At 32.5% G+C, this 23,668-nt stretch overlaps 1 protein-coding gene across 3 annotated transcripts in view; it reads left to right on the forward strand.

Moving 5' to 3' along the window:
- LOC145280124 (protogenin B-like) overlaps positions 1-23,668 on the forward strand; it is a 336,035-nt gene that overhangs the window by 269,885 nt on the left and 42,482 nt on the right. For all 3 annotated transcript variants that reach the window (XM_080131880.1, XM_080131882.1, XM_080131881.1), the window contains one exon: positions 577-704. In XM_080131880.1, the coding sequence (XP_079988006.1) occupies positions 577-704 (128 nt within the window). The remainder of the gene's footprint in view (positions 1-576; positions 705-23,668) is intronic.

The following is a 23,668-nucleotide window of genomic DNA, read 5'->3' on the forward strand; positions in this document are numbered from 1 at the left end:
GCTGACCTGTATATGTTTAACGTTCTGAAACTTCTCAAATCTTTTATATTTCAATATTATAACCCATTCAAAGCTTTTTTGTTTTCCATACATGAAAAACAAAATGGCTGTCAGGCCATCTGTTGTTGGTAGTGCTTCATTCTTTAAAAATGTTTCAAAATCTTTGGCATACCACTAAAACTGAAACTATTTATAATATATTAGTTATTAGTCTTGTTTTTTTTATTGTTTTTTTTTTTTACTATCTTTTCGACCTAAGTTTATTCAAAGCTAAGCAACCACTTCCCAAAAATGTGATTGCCACTTTTTTTTTGTTTCATGTTTCAATAAGTTAATTTTGCAATAACAAATTCAGAGATACTATATATTACAGTTTCAACACCTTAGAAGTTTACAGGTTGGTAAAAAAATTAAATTTTAATGCGTTTGATGAAAATTATTGTAATTTAATTTTTTTTTTTTTTTTTGTGTTTTTTGATTTCTTTGCCATTAAACAATACTACAACTTTACCAATATTTCAATTTTTTAAATTGATTTGTTATGTAAAATATATTTTCTACTTTTCTGGCTTGTAGTGATCTGACGAGTGTGTCTATCAAAAACCTGAAACCTTATACAGAATACCAATTTTCAGTGCGTTCTCATTCCGAGGATGAGAAAGGGCCTTATGGGAAGCATGTTATTGTCAAGACAAACGAAGGTGGTATGTATAAAAGAAAGCTTCTTATTAAAGAATTTTTCATTGGAATGGTAGAAATTTGAAGCAAATACACAAACTTTTATTTCAGTTCTGATTTTTTTTAGATGAGGTTTGATTGTTTGTATTACTTATTCTGATCAGACTGTTGTGATCATCTTGAATGCTATTTGTACAACGTTTTGGTTAGTGTCGCCTTCGACCTTTGCCAGGCATTTCTTTTATTTTTCAAAAGAACGACTAACATGTCTGACGACGGTCGAATGCTAAACCGATCGAAAGCTTGCATAAATAACACTCAAGATGAGAACAAATAGTCCGATCAGAACATATAATATAAACTTTAGTTTGGGAAAGAAAAACTTTTTACAAATTTTTTATTTCTAATTGTGTAGAAAATGTAAAAAAAAAAAAAAAAAATTATCCAATATTTTTTAATGCTAATTATCTTTTATTACATTACAAAATACTTGTGTTCAGTCAAACATTTCCTTTCTACAATTATTTGGGGGGGGGGGGGTTAATTAACAGGAAACAGTAATCATACACCAAGGATGGTTTATAACGTAAAATCTTTGTTTGGATGGATGAATAACACGTGGGCAAGTTGAAAAAGCAAAATGTTCATTTCAACTTGCCAAAATACTTTTACTTCTTTCTGTGCATGCCTAAATGTCTTTATAGCCTAAAGTGGTTTGATTTTAAATCTTATCTATTTGTCGATAGCTCAAACCATAGTGAATGCAGTTAGAACATTAAATGTTTTGGTTTCAATTTTGACTGATGACACCCAAGTCATTTTTACTTTTTTTTCAACTTTTAAAATCAATACAATATATATAATATTTTAAAATCAATACAATATAGTAATATTTTAAAATCAATACAATATATATAATATTTTAAAATCAATACAATATATATAATATTTTAAAATCAATACAATATATATATTTTAAAATCAATGCAATATATGTAATATTTTAAAATCAATACAATATATATAATATTTTAAAATCAATACAATATATATAATATTTTAAAATCAATACAATATATATATTTTAAAATCAATGCAATATATATAATATTTTAAAATCAATACAATATATATAATATTTTAAAATCAATACAATATATATAATATTTTAAAATCAATACAATATATATAATATTTTAAAATCAATACAATATATATAATATTTTAAAATCAATACAATATATATATTTTAAAATCAATGCAATATATGTAATATTTTAAAATCAATACAGTATAATATTTTAAAATCAATACAATATATATAATATTCAACAGAGAATTGGATCTGTATTAATTAAATACAAAATCTTCATGAATTAAAATATATTTAAGCGTATTTTCTGACCCGCTAATCTAATATATAAACGGCAAAATGTGTATGTGTGTTTGTGTTTCTGCCCAAAACTTTCAACACACACGATGGATCCTCAGGAGATCGGTATCGTTCTGAAGCTCAACGTCTCGGAAAACAAATATCGAAAAATTGGCCCAAAACATTAATTCCTTCACCCTCAACTCGCCTGTTTTCTACAAGGAGGGGTTGCTTTTTTTCGTCGACATTTTCGCAAGTCATCATCTCCATTGGATTGACTACACTTAATTTCAACGTTCTCAACTTCCGGTTTAACTATGGACGCACCAGCTAAGACGTTGCGTTTTTTTTTTCCTCCTTCATATTACAGGTTTGAGCTTGCCTGCCTCCTACCATTTTTTTATTTTCTTAACAACATCTCTCTCCACCCTGTTTTGATAAAAAAAGTCACCATTATTTTATGTACAAGGTGAAACAATAATGTCGCCCTAATAAAAATCACACCACAGCTTTATTTGAAAACTTTCACTGAAAAAAATCAATTCGGGTAACTTGATTATGTAGTAGAGTTGACATCTATTCAATGTAGCCGCCTTCAGCCTCTATTACTGCCTCGATAGAGGCCTGGAACTAGGAACATGTCTTTTCCACAAGTGCCGGTAGGAGCTCGGCAAATACTTGGCAGATGGTGGCAATCAGGCTGGCTTTGGCGTTGTGGAAGGTCATGTTGGTGATGTTCTCAACGTATGACCAAATGAAGTAGTCCAGCGGGTTCAGGTCAGGATAGGAGAGGAAGCAGTGAGAGAAGGGAAAAAGACATAGCACTTCTTTTGAAGTCAAACCTGAGTCTCTTTGAACTTGTGGGCCGGCACCGAGCCCTGTTGCAACACCCCTTGGTCTGCTAGTGGCCACCTGATTGCACCAGGGGATCACCACACATTTCAGCACATCCAGGTACACTTTGGTGTTGACTTTCAAGCTGGCTTTGAAGATGTGAGGTGGCATGATGTGACCCTCACTTGAAACCACACTAAAGACTGTAACCGTGGCCAGAAACTTTGTTTTCATCACCCTGGGCATGTCCCTGTTATTTGTAGCAATCTAGCAATGCATTTTAAGGATGTTGGCAATGATCCTGATGTCATAACTTGGATCAATAGTGAGCGTTAATTGTACAGTGGCGCATCTTTGGTCTTATTCGTTGAACATTCACTTTCAGACATGATAGAAGGCTCCTCTTGCTCTTGGGATTTGTACACAACTGGCCAACTAGTAGATGATCTACAAAAAAAAAAAAAAAAAAAAGAAAATCGGTTTTCATCAAAAAGAAATGGAATCATGTCATCTTTTCTAAGGCGACAATTTTATCATTCCATTCTGTATTTAGGAGAGGCTTTTTTTTTTTTTTTTTTTTTTTTTCTTTTTTTTTTCGCCACTTAACTGGAAATGTGTTTGGGTTTTTATTTCACAAATCTGGTCACCCTACTTTAGTTTCCATTGCATTCTTCAATAGGTTTTTTGACGTGGGGAAAACATTTGATTAATGGCCGCCATACAAAGGTTATAAATGGCCATTTGGTAGCTCTCATCTCAAGCATAGAACTTAATTGCGCATGAAATGATACCGCTTAAATTACCGAACCGTTCTTCTATTACGATTCTTATTGTTATATCACATTTTATCTTTTTTTTATTTTTTTTTCTATTTCTATAACTATTATACCATAAATTTGATATTATTCCCATATCACCATCATTAAGTAATCATAGTTTTTTAACGATTTTATTATCACTATTAGGGTCGGATTTGCTTGTTGACTGTATGCTAAACATTATCAGTACCACTGCCCCCTTCTTCCTCTCATCCTCCTCCTCTTCGATAAAGTTTAAGGAAGCAGTTTCAAACAGACGATCCAATGATTATGACATGACATTGGAATCCGTTTAAAGTAATTGTTTATCAAAAAGGCGGCAACATTTTTTTTTATTTTTATCAGAAGAATTTTTATGTTTGTATATTTTTTAGATGAGGTTTAATAATTATTTTTTTATTTGGATTGTTTGGACTATTGTTCTCATCTTGGTTATTTTTTCCACAACGTTTCGGCCGGTGTAACTTCTGGCCATCTTCAGGTGGATTCACATTGGATGTTATTGATGAATTGTGAAAAATAGCGGCAAGTTTCTTTCTTTTTATAATAAATCCGGGTCCATTCCGTTGTGAAAAAAAACAAACAAGATGAGAATAATATATAATTTTAATTGGAATTCATTATCGAGATGAATATTATTAATTTCTATCCTCATCTTTCTTAGTTGTTCCACGACGTTTCGGCCAACTATTCCTCTGGCCTTCGTCAGGTGGCAACCGCGATGGGATAGGAACTCCGAATCTCCTCATAAATCACTGCCATCCATAGTTGTTGTCGTCTCACCACGTTTTGGCCAAGTAAGCCTCTGGCCGGCTTTGGGTAGAATTGAAACCGCTATCTTCAGACAATGCTCACCTGAAACCATAGATTCAACATCTCTATCCACTGTGCCACGGCCCCGAAGGGTGATCAAGATTGAATTTTTTGGTCTTATAAATCCACGTTTTTTTTATCTGATCTATGGAACAACTATGGAAGGCAGTAATTGCTGAGAATGCAGTTAAGAGATTCGGAGTTCCTATCCCGTTGCGGTTACCACCTGACAAAGGCCAGAGGAATAGTTGGCCGAAACGTCGTGAAATAACAACCAAAAAGAAGATGAGTATAATAGTCTGCAATAAATAAAAATTAATGAGAATGATAATCCAAATAATCCAAACCATCCAAAAAATAAGAATCCATGTATTAATACCGTAATACTGTTAATGCACGTGTCACGGTTTCCACAATATAAATTATTTGATCGGGAGATCCTATTTATTAAAAAGGAGGATAGAAGATAATAACATACTACAAACATTAAATTAGCGTATCTATATACTAATTTAATGTTCGTATGTTATCACAATCTATCTTCCCTTTTAATAAATAGGATCTCCTGATCACCAAAGACACAATGTAAAAAAAAAAAAAAAAATATTTATGTTGCTTTTGGGCTATACATGAAACTAAAATATACCTTCATTGATAGTACACACATGAAACTCTAGTCCCCTTCGAAGTAATCTTCTCCAGTTGCAGTGCACTTGTACCATTTTAACAATATCTGGAAGGCCCCATGAAAGTCCTCATGTGTGAACTTGTCAATGACCTTCATCACAATGTCTTTTATCTTAATTGTCTCATAACGACGGCAGCTTTTAAGATTTTCCTTGAAATTAGAGAATAACCAAAAGTCACAGGGATTATAGGAAATGTGGAGAACTGTCTTGATGCCCATCTTGGTCAAATAGTCTATGACAAGAATGGAGCACCCTTGGGACAAACTTTGTGCAAATGTTCTGCGTCTTCAGTTCCTTGTGAATAATTGTGTGTACAGTTCCCACACTGACATCAAACTACACTTATTATTCTTATAGACACATGACAATCATGATCCAGGAAATTCTTTTGTTGGCCAATCAACTTCCTTACTTCTCCCACACTTCTTATCCCTCACAGACTCCCTGCCTTCCTTGAATCTCTTATGCCACTCAAAAATTAATGCTCGATGCAAGATGGTCCAAAAGCAATCTGAAGCATTCCATACGTTTCTCTGGCATTTTTTCCAACTTTAAAACAGAATTTTATTCCATATCTAAAATGTCCTCGCATCCAGATTGCACATTTGAAATTCACCAGCTGTGAGAACCAGGCTTTAGTAGAGTGCATTCCAATTCCTGCTGTAGCTGTTCATTTGAACCTGAAATCATAAAAATTGGCCAGTCATCTCATAAGATGTATAGCAATAGCATACTGAATTTTCAAGAGTCTACAACAATTTTAAATGCCTATAAGTCTGGAAACTTATTGAAAGAACCTCCATAAAATTTACTTTTAACTTACAATCATTATTACAACACATGCTTTTTTTTTTTTTTTGAACCTACCACAAAGTTTACACAGGAATACAACAAATAAAGAATAATTAAAAAACAAAAAACAAATAGTTTTGTATCACATTAATGTCACAGGTTAAAAGTCGATTTATTGTCTACGAAACCATTAAAGCTCAATTCCGCCTTAAATTTGTATATTTACCTTTTCAAGAGGTTAGACACAAGGTCAAGTGTTAAATTGGATAGCCAGTGCACACTATACTCCTTTAAAAAAATGCCTCACCTCGGCACTTCTTGGTAGAGGCAATTAGTGATAATCTTACTCCTTAAAAAAATGTAAAGCATGGGACAGTAGTCTTACCTCAGTCTGGCAACAGAAAAGTCACCAACGGCTGATTGTAGAGGACATATCTCAGAGGTTTTTTTTTTCCTAAGAATTGGTGAAAATAATGTGGAAAATATTTTTCATAGTTCTGCTCACTTATCCGAACCATTATTCATGAAAATAATATAGATACTGGATAACTCTAGAAAGTACTTCTGAAACTATATATAATCAAATTTTTTTTTTCTTTTTTTGTAATTTTGGAAAAATGAGTATATGTACATAATTCCTTATTTACATATAAAACATGCTGATATTCCATTTCTTATATATATATATATATATATATATATACATATATATATATATATATATATATATATATATATATATATATATACCACTGAAAAACTGACCATGCTTCATTTACTATTGCTACTCTTGAAATAGCCGCATAAGACAGGCGATCACACACACACACACACACACACACATATATATATAAATTTGGAAAATAATGTAAAATATTTTGTGCGGAACTAAAGGAATTGTCTGTATTTGCTTCAATATTTCTTTCCCCTTTTTTGCAGCTGAAATATGATGCTTTTATGTATGAATTAGTTTCAGAGTTGCTAATGTGTGTGTGTGTGTGTGTGTGTGTATATATATAAATATAACACGGAAATTACATAATTGTCGATGCAATATATATATATTTATTGCTCTGTTTACCACATTGAGCTCTCATACCCGGATTTCCTCCTGGAATTATTCCATTATAACACTATATATATATATATATATATATATATATATATATATATATATTTAATTTGTTGCTGGCTATCTTGCTCTTGCTTGTTGCTGGATCTCAACATTTTGAACCGAGAGAGAGACTTAGCTGTCGTTCAAAGCTAAGACTCTGTAACATCATATTTGTATAGATACTCACTCAGACATTTGGGCTCATGGATTTTAAATGTCTTAGGGAGTGGCACTCGTCTGACAAGACGTTGCAATCATCATCATATATATATATATATATATATAAAATATAAAAATATAACACGGAAATTACATAATTGTCGATGCAATATATATATATTTATTGCTCTGTTTACCACATTGAGCTCTCATACCCGGATTTCCTCCTGGAATTATTCCATTATAACACTATATATATATATATATATTGATGTAAATAAAAACTCTACATAAAATTGTAACAGCCAGACTAAATGCCTATTTTGACATTTTATGTTTGCAAAAAAAAAAGTTTTTGTTTTTTACAGGACATCCATTGCAAAATGTTATTTATTAACAATTGATTTATTTCATTTATATCCAGCTGGCAGTTCTCCATAATTGGCTGAAAAGCTAATAACTTTTTTTTTCTTTTTTTGTCAATTCTTTTATTAATCTATAATGGTTAAAAGATTGGATTTTTTTTAATGGCACATCAACCCTACACGTCATTTTCTGCCAGACAATGTTAATTGTATTTTTGTATTCAGGTATAGATTCTAGAAGCGATTTTTTTTTTTTTTTTTTTTTTTTTTTTTAGTAATCTATTTGGGAGTTAGGCATGTTTTCGAACAGCATGATGAGGTTTAGTGCATGATGGTGCTTCTTGTGGATTTGCCTTTGTTCTGCACAGTTGATAAAAATGTATTCAGCTGAATAATTGATGGAAGAAGGTGCACCAAGATGCATCTTCTGCCTTGAGAAAGAATGTGTGCATTAGATTTAATATCTATTAATATTGTTCTGTTTTCAATTGAGTAAAGCTTCCACAATTACCACCATTTTGAAAGCAGGCTGAAGGAACAAGGGAAATAACTCAAAATAATTAAAACTTGTGTGATTTTTAAAAAGCCATTCTTAATATGGGGGAATTGGAAAAACACAAATTTGCTTAAAAATTATTTTCTTTATAAAAATAAAATTACTTGGTCAATTTACATGGTTTTGGGAATACATTAGTCCCCCCCCCCCATCATGGATATATACATCATACATTTTACTTTTTTTTTTTTTTTTTTTTTTTTTTTGTGTGTGTTGGAGGAGGGGGTGCATTTTCACTCCAAACAAGGCACAGTGCCATTTTGATGTAGGGGCTACTATCTGGAACATAATTTTCAGGGATACTATGTAATGAGTTGAGCAACAAGATGCCTGTTTACATTACACTTGAACTTCTGCATGTCAGTTGGGGAAACAGGAAGCTGGAAGGGAATTCCAAGGTCTCACAGTCCTAGTAACTATTAGAGTAGAGTGCTTTCTGGCATCTGTGTAGGAGTGGGATTTTGCTGCTTGTTGGGAGTTTTAATATAAGAGGAATTTTAGACAAGCATCAAATACTGGAAAAAAAAATATATATATATATATATGCATAATATATTATAAATATATATAAAACATATTAAACAAAAATCATTTATGATAGCCACAGTCTAGCAGGAATATGGAAATTCCGTTATTTTTGTAACTTCAAAATAACAAAAATCTCTCCCCGCCCCCTTTTTGGTGCAACTACACTATCATAGCAAAATTTTTGATATTGAATTTCAAGGCAACCAATGATCTCTACTTGTCATGTTACAGTAATGAATACATCGAAAAATTATGAAAAATGATAGGAAGAAAAATAATTATTAAAGAAACCATTTTTTGACAAAAAATAGTGAAAATACAATGACTAAAAAACTTTAGAGAGTTCCAAAGGAGGTAAATAGTGTTTAACTATTGTTAATTTTTAATAAATTGTGCGTTTTTAGCATAACATAGTTACTTCCCACTGTTTTTATGTCACCTATTACCAAACAATTATGGTGATTGTTTCTTACAAACTCATGTTTTTTTGTTTTTTTTTGTTATGCAGTATTTAAGTACTTCTGACATGCCAATTAAGTAGATATCGTTGCTTTTAGATGAAATTGAAAGTCAGTAGATAATCTCTTTTTTTCATTTTTCAAATTTTGTTATTATAATGTAGTTGCACTCTCTTTTTTTAAATAGGAAGAAATGGGATTTCTGCTTAAATCATTTTTTTTTATAAAAAAAAATACTTGTCTTGATTTTTTTTTTTTTTTTTACTCTTTTTCTTTTTCCTCTCTCTCTCTCTCTCTCTCTCTCTCTCTCTCTCTCTCTCTCTCTTTATTTTCGCAGCATCTAATTTTATCTTATTTGCTTTGCCCTCTCCTTGGAAATGTTGATTTGATAAACTTCAAACCATTTATGATAGGGGAGGGGAGATTGAAGACTTTTGATTCATCAAAAAAAAATTACTTCCTGTCCTCTTTACATTCACTCTTTTTAGCAATGAGCCATGTTTTTTTTGTTTTTTTGTGGGGGAGGGGGGTGGAATTAACATTCATCATTTTTTTTTTTACTTTTTACTAAAAAAAAAACTTTGAATATTCTTTGTAGATCTAATTTTAATGGAATTGAAGTGTTGAAATTAAACTTTGTCTTTCAACTGTCGAATACCGTTCGTGCAAAAAAAAAAAAAAAGTTTTTCTTCAAATTGCGAAAACAACAATTCTTTTTCTTTTCCTTTGGATCTCTACTGTGCATGGGGTGGGATTTCTTTTTCTTTTCCTGTTTTAACGTTCATAGAAAATCCATATTTTTTTCTTCCCACTGACATGACGTTCAAACACCTCTTGAGTCAAAAAAAAAAAAAGAAATGTCCTTGCTATTAAAATAAATGCCGGCTTTATATATTCGGCTCAAATTTGACCGCATCTTAATTTGCATATGTCACCTTTCTGTTTCCTATTAGTCAGGTTCGAGTGACACTGACTTTTTTAGAATATGCACATGCCATTTTTTTGGCACTTGTTTCCATGATCGTTGTCACAGGAATTTAACAAATTGAAAGCGAAAATGAAGTAAGAACATATCAGTATAAAAAAGTTTTGTAGATAAATGCCCTCTGGACAAATTAAAATATATTTAAACATATTTTATGACCGGGTAAAGCCTAGCGCTCTTACCAGCTCGTGTAGAATAAAGACGACGAGAAATCTCATTCTAACATTTAATAAGCAGCTTTATTGGTCATCTTTGTTAGTAAGAATAAGGAAACGGGTTAGTTGCGAAAAGTGTTCCTGTGTGGAGACATGGATTGAAGATTAGACAGGCTTCTTGAAAGAGAAGAGTTCAGATATGTTTGTGTCCAAAGTAGTAGTGGAAACGTGCGTCACAAAACATTAGAGACAATATTGTAGGATGAGAAAAAGAGTTTGTGTGTGTATCATATAGAAGTCAGTATTTGGGGATAGCCACGTGAGCTTGTTTGTATTCACGTTTTAGTTGAACCCCGAGCCCGAAGGTCGGGTGTGTTCTGTTGAGTCCCAATGAAGAAGTTAGGGGAACAGGTCCATTCAAAGTGGAGTTGTTGTTAGTCCAAGATCTGGGAAAAAAGAGTATGTTGCCGGTTTAATCATTTATAAACTCTGTCACGTGACTGAGAGCTGGTTTCTGATTGGACAAGCCAGGAAGGAAGTGTATACAAAATTTCCATCCCTGAGAATTCGCTCCTGCTTGTGTTCGTTGAAATTTCGTCTGCTACACCAGTCAAAAATTTCACAAGTAAGCCATTTTCTCAATTAACAATATTGAATGAATTGTTTTGGCATAAAATAACCATAAAAGGATTGATAGGCCTAATAAACACAAATCCAAACTTTTAAAAGAGTTTTCGGTGCTATTATAATAATGAAAAAATATTAAATTTCGAGTAAAACAAGTGGTACGTATGTTGTCATGTCGCAAGTAGTAACATATCCAAAAATTAAACAAAAAAATAGGACAGAAAAATAATTATTCATGAAAAACAGTTTTCGATAAAGTTTAGATAGGGATTAAAATTTGTCCGACATTACGAATTACGCTCATCACATGATGTAACTCAATTTATCTCTTATTTTGCTAAGTGTAATACAGTGATTTCACAAATTTAGTTTTGATTAATAATTATTTTTGTACCGTTTATCGTTTTTTGTAATTTTTGGATATGTTACTATTTTAGACCTGACAATTACGTCGGTACCATTTGTTTAATTTGAAATTCAATATTTTTTTTGTTATTATAATATAGAAACGCTGAGCTGTCCTTTGAAAGGAAAATGTGTTTGAATTTAATGTTTTAATACAATATATTTCCTTTTTTATGTATTTTATATTTGTTTTTTATTTTTTATCTTATATTTATGTGTTTACTTTTTATGTATTTTATATTTATAATGCGTTTCTTTTTTTTTTATATCTATTTTATGTGTTCCTTTTTTTTTTCTTTTTTTTTTTAATCTATTTTATGTTTATTATATCTCCAAATGTGTTTCCTTTTCTCTTTCGTTGGTTAATTGCTGCTTGATTGGATTTTTTTTCTCTCTCTCCGAACCACAACCCCCGACCCACCCACCTTTGCCGTAATTTCCCTCTTTTCTTTTCTGCTTTGCTTTGTGAAATTTCCAAAACATTCCCCATGATTAATTAATTTTCTATTAAAAAAAAAAAAAGGATTCTGAAAAAAAAAAAAATGTAAATCAGGAAAAAAAAAAAAAATCTTGTCTTCATTTTCTAAATCTAAAAAAAAAAAAAAAAAATGAAAATTCTTTTTCAGTTTGATGTGACTATTCTTTCTTGATTTGTATTATCTTGACCATGTTTTTTTTACCATTTCTCTACTTTTGCGTTATTATTTAAGTTTCGTTTCATTTTAGCTATCAATTGTCTTTCCTTTCTCTCTTCCTCCTCCTCCTTTAACCCTCTCCCCTCCAATCCCCCCTCTCTCTCCCCGCCACAAATGACCTTGTAAGATTTTTTGGCTATTTCTATCACATCTCATCAAGTAAATCAAAAAGTGCAATTTTCAACCGGCTGAATAATCTTCCTCCCGTGGTTGAATGTGCCGATTTTAAGAAGGATCATACCAGATTGACCACTGGTAGGTATTTTATTTCTTATTTCTTCTCTATTTGCAATTAATTCATTCTCTCTCTCTCTCTCTCTCTCTCTCTCTCTCTCTCTCTCTCTCTCTCTCTCTCTTTATTTCCGTGCTTTTTCTCTCTCTTCCTGCAGTGCTTTCATTTTCATAGGATTTCATTTCTCTTTGCTAACTTTCAAATTACTCATCTTTCAAATATTAAATTGCAAACAATTATAGGATTACAAGCCAGAAATAATGTAGAACTGATGGCTATACAAGTGTCATGTGCATTATATATATATATATATATATATATATATATATATATATATATATATATATATATATCATGTTGACACACCGGTTCTTGCCAGATCACCAAAGTTAAGCAACGTTGAGCTGGCTAGTGCCAGATGGATGACCATTCGGGAAGACTAGGCGCTGTATGTACTGCGCTGAGTCATAGAAATTTCCAGGTTGGTATCTGGAAGCACATTAATGCACCCCCAGTCTTCGTTAAGACATGCATCTAAAAGTTACCTCAGATGTAAAAACCTGTGTGCTTTGTCTTGTGGCAGTCATCTGCACCGACAAGGATTAGCAGTAATAGCAAAAAGTGTGGTTGGTTCTACACAAAAGACTTCACCACTATAAACAAATCATCTGTGTGGATCGTCGAACAACTTAGTTGTTGTGGCGGAACCTCATATGTCAAAATCGACGGGAGAGTCCATCATATATATATATATACTTTTTATTCGTTTTACATAAGCATTAAAATGGAGATGTTGTTTATACAAAAACTTACTCCATAATGCATAACAAACTAAATTTTTGTATACGTAACATCGCCTGATGAAGTCTCTAGTAATTAGCTGACTGAAACATGCTCATGAATGTGTAGCAACATATTAATGCTTATGTAAGACAAATAAAAGTATAGCTTGCCCTACTTCGATATTGAGCACTCTTGGATTAACCTCCTTAAAACTTCATTGGTTATTCTACCTAGGTCTGTCCATTGTTGGTTCTTCAGCATATTTCAGTCATTTACGATTCTATTGTCGCACACCAAAAGCTTTCAAGTCAGCTCTGACCATTGCAAGTCATGTCCTCAGTTGACCAGCACTCTTTTTGTATCATCCTGGTAGCGGTGTTGGTGTATTATCTTGTGAGTGAATCAGAACAGTCAGTGGACAACAAAATTGGTACTCAAACCATTGGAGCCTACTGACAAGAAGTACTTTCTCAAGTCTTGGAAGCTTACATCATGCATGATTTGTAATACTAGGGATGTGTGTGTGTGTGTGTGTGTAGTCATCCACATACAGTACTGTTTCACAGCTCATCAGTGCGGTTAGACAGGCAACTGCCTCAAGCCAGGATCGAAACCTGACTGCCCAAATGATATATATATATATATATATATATTTCTATAGAAATATATTTTCTTATAATATATACCAATCCTTATTTAAGAAGCTCAATGTAATTACAGAGCAATATAGAGAATGAATGACAAAAGACTATATTCCAAAATTCATGATGTTGACCATCTTATAATTTATTCCTTTAATTCAGTTGACTTTTACAATCCTTGACAGTATCCGTTTCGTAGCACAAAATCAATCACTTAATTATTATATCAATTAGTGAATCTATTATGCCCTTAACTCATCAGAAAAAATAGCAACAATCAATTCGTCAAAAGGAAATGAACTGTGATTTGACATCATTAAAATCCAAAAATTGGAAGAGAAGCTGCATATACACTTCATTTCCTTTTGATGGATTGATTGTTGCTATTTTTTCTGATGAGTTAAGGACATAATAGATTCACTGATTGATATAATAATTAAGTGATTGATTTTGCGCTACAAAACAGAAACTGTTAAGAATTATAAAAGTCAACTGAATTAAAGGAATAAATTATAAGATGGTCAACATCATGAATTTTGGAATATTGTTTTTTATCTTTTATTTATATATATATATATATATATATATATATATATATATATATATATGGTAAAATTAAAAGCCAAGAACAATGCGAGATTTTTTTTTTATATATAGAGTAAAATTAAATGCAAACAAGAAATAAAGTTCTTGTTTTTGTTGTTTGTTTTTTCTTTTTCACACAAATTTTAACTCTAAACAACAGTAATTTTTTTTTCTGTTGTATTCAATGGTGATATAAATCTCAATATATTTCAGACTATTAGTCTATTTTCAAGAGAAGACAGCGGAAGAGTGTTCAAAATTGGAAAAGTAGCCGCAGAGTTTGCCACGTGATACCGCGAAATATAGAACAAAAAATGACGTTAGGAGAACGTTAAAATAAATCAGTTGATGTTTGAAATACTTGTTGCGTTTGTGAATCAAGGGAGATGACTATTCAAGCAAGGTTTTTTTTGGTTTTTTTTAATTATTGTTTTTCTTATGTTTTAAACTTATATTATAAAAGCGGAGCTCAATTCCAGTCTATTGTTTAGTGTGGGAGTATTTTTTGAAATAGTTAAAGATTCGAGGATACGAAGTTGACCTACGTTTCTTGAAGAAGCAAGAATGTTGATGTGAAAATCTGGTTCTGAATTAATGCAAGTGCGAATATGTTTATAGAACGACGAAGCAGTACTGTTTAAGTGCTCTTTAATGCGGTGATGAAGCAATCTGGTAGTGCTTCCGATGTAAGATGCACTGCATTTAGCGCATTGTAGGTCGTAAACAACGTGGTTCTTAAAGCATAAACCTGTGTGTGATATTGGGCAATTAGAGAGTGAACAAGGGGAAGGTGTATGCGATGGATGTTTTCGGTTGAGCTGTTGTCTTAAAGTAGATCCAGTGTGGATGAGTTGAATGTTGAGCCCCTCGCTGCGGATGGCTTTTCGGATTGAAGATGAGATTTTGTCACTGAGGAAGGGTAGTTTTAGAAAACAATTGTTAGAGAAGGGTCGGGTGTTGCGTTTTTTCTTTTTAAGTGAGGATAGGATCGTATTAGGGTAGCCGTTTAGTGAGAGGGTCTGTAGGAAATTGTTAGTGTGTGTATGTTTGTCGGAGATGTTAGTGCATTTGTCTTGTATGCGTGAGATTTCGGCATGTGCGTAGTTTAGTTTGTCCTTGAGAATTTAAAATTTGTGTGAAAAAGAAAAAACAAACAACAAAAACAAGAACTTTATTTCTTTTGTTTGCATTTAATTTTACTCTATATAAAAAAAAAAAAAAAATCTCGCATTGTTCTTGGCTTTTAATTTTACCTTATAATTTTCTTCAACAATGCTTCAAGCAAACTACAACCTACTTATATATATATATATATATATATATATATATATATATATATATATATATATACTAGCTCGCAGCTTGGTGTTGCCTGGTCGTACAATACGCTTAAACATGATATTTTAATTTATGCAGATTGCATATGTATTATTATAGAATTAATCCTCTATTGAATATTATAAATTACGAGGAATAATTTGCCTTGTGGTCTAATTTGCAAACAAAATTTAAAAACAAAATGATAATGATGACGTCGTTCATCAAATTTCGTCTGTTTACAATATCACGTCAGCTGATTTTGGGCTTGACGATGAATGCTCTGGAAAAGTCACTTCGGATTGCTGTTTAGTTTTAAAATATGCAAATGAAGAATTGATTTGCGGCGATTTTAAATGGTACCTCTTCTTTTATCATAAACTGAACTTATAAGAAACAAAATAAAATAGTGAGGTACACCCGGGCTTGAACAGGGGATCATTCGCTCTGTAGTCGAATGCTCCACCATTGAGCTATGTCTCCAGATGACAATAAATCTGGTTCTTTTTAAGAAGAAATGATTTGCTAATATTTTATTATCTTCCTTGCCGATGTAACGCAAAATATTCCCCTGTAAAAATTCTTTTTTTTTTTTTATCTATAAGTGAGAAAAGTTATTTTTAAGATTCGATTTTCGAGATTTATCGGATGAATTTCTATACAAAACACATCTAAGAACACTGTCAGCCATATAAATTAGCTTTGTGTGAAATTTGCAAAAGATAGGCTCAGTCGTTTCGGAACCTATAAGGAAGGAGCTCATGCTCTCTTTCACACTCAAAATGACTTTTATATGATTTTTTTTTTTTTTTTTTTTTTTTTTATTCAATTTTCACCCCAAATAAGGCACAGTGCCACTTTGAAGCAGGGGGCTACTATCAGGGACTTAATTAGCGGGGTCATTATGAAGGGAGAAGAGTAGAAAGATGTTTGTTAACATTACACTTGAACTTCTGCATATCATTGCAGTTGGGAAAGCAGAATCCCGGAAGGGAGTTCCAAAGACCCGCAGTTCTGGGGAAGAAACTATTGGAGTAAAAGGCTTTCTTGCACCTAGGGATATCTACTGTAAAGGGATGAGACTTAGTAGCTTGTCGGGTTTGTCGGGGGTAGTTACGTCGGGGAGGTACAAGTGTTTGCAGTTCGTCAGAGCATTCACCATTAAAGTATTTGTAGAACAGGCAGAGGGATGCAAATCTCGTCGATGGGACAGAGGTTGAAGCCTAGATGACAGTTCAGGACCTATCAGGTTGGCGACTCTCTTTTGAACCCTGTCCAGGAGTGAGAGACAAGCAGCAGATGCACCAGCCCAGATGTGACAACAGTCTCCATACATGGGCGAATGGTGGCCTTATAGAGGTATAGGATACTGGCAGGCGTAAGTAGTTTTCTAGCACGGTAGAGGGAGCCAACCTTCCTTGCAGCAGCCTTGGCAATGCTCTCAATGTATCTATTCCAGTTCATATTCCCTGTAAACGTTAGGCCGAGGAGTTTAAAAGAAGTACTTTCAGGCAATGTGTTCTTGGCCATTGCTATTGGTGGTAGAGAAAGTTTCTTGTAGTTATTGAAGGAAACAAGCTTAGTCTTAGCAGCATTGAATGTGACCAACCATTTTTGTCCCCATTCCACTACGGATTGGAGGTCGTCCTCTAGTGTTTCTGCCATTTCCTTGGATATGTGTTCATTTGTTTTCCCCTTATATCTGTTATAGAGAGTGGTGTCATCGGCAATAGTAGATATATAATTATTATCTGTACACTAATGAAATAATTCATGTGGGAGATAATTTGACAGCTGGTTGCACGATTTGAATTCTAGACATGTTTGACTCATTTACCAATGCACTAACCAAACGGCCAATTCAACAGATATACAACAAGCTGAAAAATAAATGAGACACTAGTTCGCTGTATCACAACTCTTTAGTGTGTAAGCACTACAAGCAGGAATTGAAACTAGACTGTTTCCGGGGGGGGGGGGGCGATCAGAACTTCTATAAAATCTTCCTTTTTTTTTTTTAATTACTGAGTGGCCTACTCTTATGTATTTTTAACCTCAGTAAAAGCAATTCGTAGTCACAGTAATCAATCATGGTATAGTATTTAACTAGTATTGTTACACATGCAAATATGTATTTCGTATAACCATTTCTAATCTCTGTTTATGCACTAATGTCTGATATATATATATATAATTTTTCTGAAAAGTATATGCAAGAAGAGACAATATTGACATAATAATAACCGTTTGTTTCTGCATAACGAAACGGATCTGTAAAAAATGTACCGAAATTTTAACAAGCTGGAGGATCTGTTTTGCATAAAAAATAAATATTTGGATCTGGGAATGTAACTATATTGTTATTCTTAAGTATCTGATAATCCTTAGTTTTATTTGATTCAAATTGGCAGCCATTGACTCCATACTTATTTTGAACTTGAATATACCAACATTAATATGTCTCTCAATATAAGTACTAATATAATATTATAAATATAAATATATTAATGGTCTGAATTTTTGAAGGGCTAATTGTTGTATTGGTCGAACAATTGTTCTCATCTTCAGTGTTGGTTTGGCCTTCAACCGTCTTTAGGCATATTGGTTGTTGTTTGGAAAAGATGGAGAGTCAGGCGACTCAAAGGGGCAGCACGTATGCTAAAAAAAGAAAAATTACTCGCCAAACCAAGCTTAGAAATTAATAACATCTGGAAGCCTTTAATTGTAGGAAAAACAAAAAGTGTACACCCGTAAAATTTTGGTGATGAAAGGGAGATGTTCCCTCTCCTTTGTCAACTTTTTTTTTTCACACAAACGAAACCACAGCCATAAAACAGAGACTAACTCATAGAATACGAAAATCTCTACAGAGCCAGTAACTTTTCTCTTTTCTTTGCCAAACAACAACTAACATGTCTGAAGATGGTTGATGGCCAAACTGACTGAAACATTGCACAAGATGAGAACAATAGTCCAATCAATCAAAAATGTATGCTGCTATAATTTCATAAACAAGCAAATAACATGACCACATCACGAACATTCTGTTTAAAAAATTGTCATTAGTAAAACATTAAATAATTCATACAACACTACATTTGTTTGTAATCAAATAGCTGGGTTTGGGCAACTCCTTAATCCTAGACAGAATGTGTATTTATTCTGATACGTTGTTCAGCTTTAATTAAATAATCACAGTTTTTATCGGTGTGTTTTTTTTGTTTAATATGCTTGTAATCATAATAATATTCTCACATTTAATCCCGCTTTATACTGACTCCATTCTTGTCTTCTAACAAATTGTTGCTGCATGGTCCCCACCATTTTTTTTTTTTTTTTTTTTTCTAGCATTAAATCTGATGTGATCATCACAGGACTTTTTTTCTTTTTTAATTTTTGTAACATCTTATATCAGTAGCAATGACTATCATTTTTTTTTTTTTAGATTTAACTCATTGCTATTCATGTATTTCTTATTTCAATTAATATCAGTAGGAAACTTAATTGGAATTTAAATTTTAAAATTTAAAATGAAGGCTTCAACTGCTTTGGTCAAATTTCTCATTTAATTTTGACTGAACCTTTTTTGGTTTCTGTAGAAATCGATCAATTGTACTTTTCAACTTTTATGTATGTGATAGGGGTGAGCTAGAAAATGAATGTTTCTGATTTAGGAGCATAAATGAACCAAAATATCTTTGAAGAAAAGTGTCATTCTAGTTATTTGAACAGCGCCACCGACAAAGTTTAAACTACTCAATTGATTTGAGAACAATAACTGAAATATCAGGAAGTTTAATTGGATGTCATCCTGGCTTGGATGGCCAAGAGCAGGCTCAAGGCATTTCCCTGGAGAGTGGTGATGAAGAGGTACTTGTAAAATCAATTCATGATGGTTCCGTGGTGTGGCCGGTCATCAACAGACGAAGAGTATATTTTAATAATTTCTGAACTAAGATGTTAAATAGAAAACTTTAATTATGATTTCATGACGAGTTTAAAGGTTGATATTTTTAATCACATAATTTACTAATTACAGCATTGAACGCAAAAACATGCAGCTGACATAACATTTTATTAATTGCATGTAGTTTATGGCAGCAAAGCACGAGTGAAATCAATCTTTAAGTCAAATCTTTCTATTAAAATCGAACCTGGCTTCTTTAAAGCTATCGTTATATCAGTTCTGATATATAAATGTAGCAACTGGACCTTTACCAAACAATTAGAAAAGAAACTTGACGTTTCATGTTGAATCACTAAAGTTAAATGACAATGAGCCTGGGTGGCCATTTGAGAATTCCAGGTGCTAAATTTTGGAGGGTAACAACACCTTCCCTGCAAAAAAAAACTAAAAAGAAACTAACGTCGTCAAGATGTCGGACTGACAACACGAATAGTTTATCATCTAAATTTCTTAATGTGAGACTACATTGTAGTGCTCAACATGCTTGTAGAGAAAATAAGTATTAAAAAAATTATCTTTTATGATGGCACTAAAGACAAGCTTAGATCTGATGACCTCAGAGGAAGATAAATCTGAACAGTATAGGGAGAAAATAATGAAAAAGGCAGTATATGTTTTTATTTTTAAGTAAAAATGAAATACTCTTAACAATTTTTATACAGTTTTATTTTGAAAATTAACAAGTTTACTAAATTTCTATACTAACTTAAAAAAATTTATTCAGATCGTTAACCCATTAGTGTCCATTTTTTTTTTTTTTTCTTTGATTTATTACCAATACTTATTTGTCAATACAATATTATTTGATACTAAAATCACTTTCAAATATTTACTTCGGTTTATAGGATAGTTTAAGTATTCCGTTATATAATAATAATGTGAATAATATATATATATATATATATATATATATATATATATATATATATATATATATATATATATAAATGTGAGTTGGTTATAAGGACTAGTTATCCCCCCCCCCTCAAAAAAAAATTTATTAAATAACAGATGAAATTTATTGTATTCTTCCAGTCTAGATTTTCACACAAAAAAAAATAATGGAGACATCAGTGTCTGCATATATACATCAATCATTAAGTGTAATATTTGAAAACCATTAGTTTCTGATTATAAATATTTTAGAAAAATGTCGCTGAAATATAATTATCATTCTGATATTTAAACCATTGGCGCTAATGGGTTAAGATTTTGAAAAATATTACAAAGGAACAAGAATGAAAATCTTTACACTTGGAAACCTTTTGCATAAACTTAAAATGCATGAATAATAATTTTTGTTTACTAAAACCATACTTTAATGTTAACCTTTGCTTTTGTTCCAAAAATCCATTGTAAACTTGTATGACTTTATCTCTCTCTCTCTCTCTCTTCATTCGGTTGACGAAATAATAGTGACATAAAACAAATAAACAAACTTTTTTCCCTTTCTTATTCCAGATCAATGCTGGGATAGATTCAGTGATTCAGATAACACTGGTGATATTCTCTGCCATCTTTGTAACAGTTTTATTCAAGTTTACTATGGTAGGAGTTCACTGTTTAATAAACTTGATAACGTTTCTACAGGGTGGAACGATAAGTGTTGCCCTAAAAAAAAAAAAAAAAACAACGCTACAGATTTATTTTAAAACTTTTATTGAAAATATCAATTCAGGTAACTTGATTATGGAGTAGAGCTGACATCTATTCAATGCAGCTGCCTTCAGCCTCAATCACTGAACTGGAAGCATGCCTTTTCCACAAGCGCTAGCAGGAGCTCGGCAAATACTCGATAGATCGCAGCGATGAGGCTTGCTTTGGTGTTGTAGGAGGTCATGTTGGTGATGTTCTCGACGTATGATCAAACAAAGTCGTAGCACTCCTTTTGAAGCCAAGCCTGGATCTCTTTGAACTTGTGGGTCAGCGCTGAGTCCTGCTGCCACACATATTAAATGTGTAAATTTTATCTAATTATTATAGATGTGATAATTAGATCAAATTTAGACATTTAATTTACCGTGGAATTTCTATGGTTTGTTATCACATGTATTTGTTTCGCTTTCACTTACTGGTCTGTGTAAAACAAAACATTGGGTTTGTCTTACAATAAACATCAGACCGAAAAAAATGCTAAAGAAGCAAATATATAACAAATGTTACCAAAGGCAAGATAAGTTGTTTATATTTTAACATATTTTAAAGCGTTTATTCAGTTGGAAACACAAGAGGTGCTGAGCACTTGAGTTAAAATGAAAACAAAGATGCCGATATGATGATCTTGCTTTTTAGAGTCCCAAAAATTGCTCAAAACTCAAAAATAAAAATACTAGTAGTAATCCACCCAATAAATATCACCATGACATTTATTGGGTGGATTTCTGTTTTAATTTTCAAGTTTTGAGCGATTATTAAGAGTCCAATGGTGAGATCATTGTGTCGCTATCTTTGTTTTTGTTTTCACTAAAGTGTTTTCAACCAAATAAACACTGTAAAATATGTTAAAATACAAACAACTTATCCAGCTAGTTAGAAAAGTAACTTGTCTTGCCTTTGGTAACATTTATTTCTTATATATTTTTTCTTTACCGTTTTTTTTTTGGTTTGATATCTATTGTTAAACTCAAAATATATATATCCATTAGGAACTTGCTAAAAACCAACTCGAAAAAAAAAACATTCACAGAAAAATATTAGGGGCCAAGAAATAGAATAGACCAATAGTTTCTTCTGTTGCATCTACTTATTGGTTCAATTGTATGGCCACATTAAAAGAATGAGTGAGAGTTCTTGGGTTAGTAGATGTAGAACAGTTGAGGTAGCAGGTTCAGTTCACAGGAGAGGGCCAAGGAAAACATGGCATGCTCTCAGTTCCAGACCCGTATCAGGACAGTGATTGATGCTGAAGGTGGCTACATTGAACAGATGCCAACGCTACTACATAATCAAGTTACTTGAATTGATTGTTTTCAATAAAAGTTCTAAAATAAAGCTGTAGTTTTGTTTTCTTTAGGGCGACACTTTTATCCTTCCACCCTGTAGTTACTTGTTCAATCGTATGGCCACATTGAAAGAATGCATGAGAGTTCTTGGGCTAGATATAGAACAGCTGAGATAGCAGGTTCAGTTCATAAAGAAGGCAAAGAAAGACATGGGAGGAAGTGATAAGGCTGACCAGAAATAGGTTAGTTCGGAAGTCATTGAATTTCTAAAATCTTGTAAAAGACTTAGGCAAATATGATGCTGACTTTCATACCTGGTACAATCATTATTCTCTGCCCCTTTCCCATTTGCGACGGCACTCTGGACACCTCTTTTCTGCATGAAATTTCAACAGAAAATCTCCATCCGGAAGTCACGTGATTTTGGTGACTTCTGTTCTGGGGGTCACCTGACCCTTAACGTGTAGCTCAAATTTTTCGTTCAAACAATTGTCCTCATTATGTAACAAAGTAAGGATTGAATCTTCAATATCCAGGAAACTCACTTGGAATTTATTCTTAATCAACACCTTTATCCGTTGTACCATGTATATATCTGTAGTGGAGCTGATAGAAATCATGAATTGTTCACTACTTTCCAAGCTTGAAAACAAAAAAACACATTAGCTTAAACATAGAAATAACGAGCAAGATATTGCTCATAATTGGGTAAAATGTTAATTATTTAGTTATTTTTTGTTATTATTGCCTTTAGTGAGGATTGAACCTTCAACTATCATGAGACTCTTGCTTAAAACTTATTGTACATCAACACTTTTAGAGAATAGGAGATTGAGAGTATATGTCTTTAATGGAGTTTGTTGGATTTGCATTCCCATTGTGGCGGTGTAAAAATTGATCAGGAGGAAATTCAGAAAATCTTTCAATTCCGTCAGATCACCTGGGTGTATCATTCTTAGTTTTTAAGCCTACACACTACAAAGTGGTGATTCTTCGTGCATATCAATTGACAAAACACTCTGAGAAACTATGCATATTACCTCAGGATGTCTGAAGTCAACCCCAACACAATGGCTACCAGTAGCAAGCACAATTGCATCACGCCACATAAGAAGGGAAAAGGCAATTCAAAAACGTTGAGGAGGACACCAGGGACTT

The sequence above is a fragment of the Euprymna scolopes genome, chromosome 7 (genome assembly GCF_053919585.1).
Source record: "Euprymna scolopes isolate OS-2025 chromosome 7, ASM5391958v1, whole genome shotgun sequence".
Lineage (NCBI taxonomy): Eukaryota > Metazoa > Mollusca > Cephalopoda > Sepiida > Sepiolidae > Euprymna > Euprymna scolopes.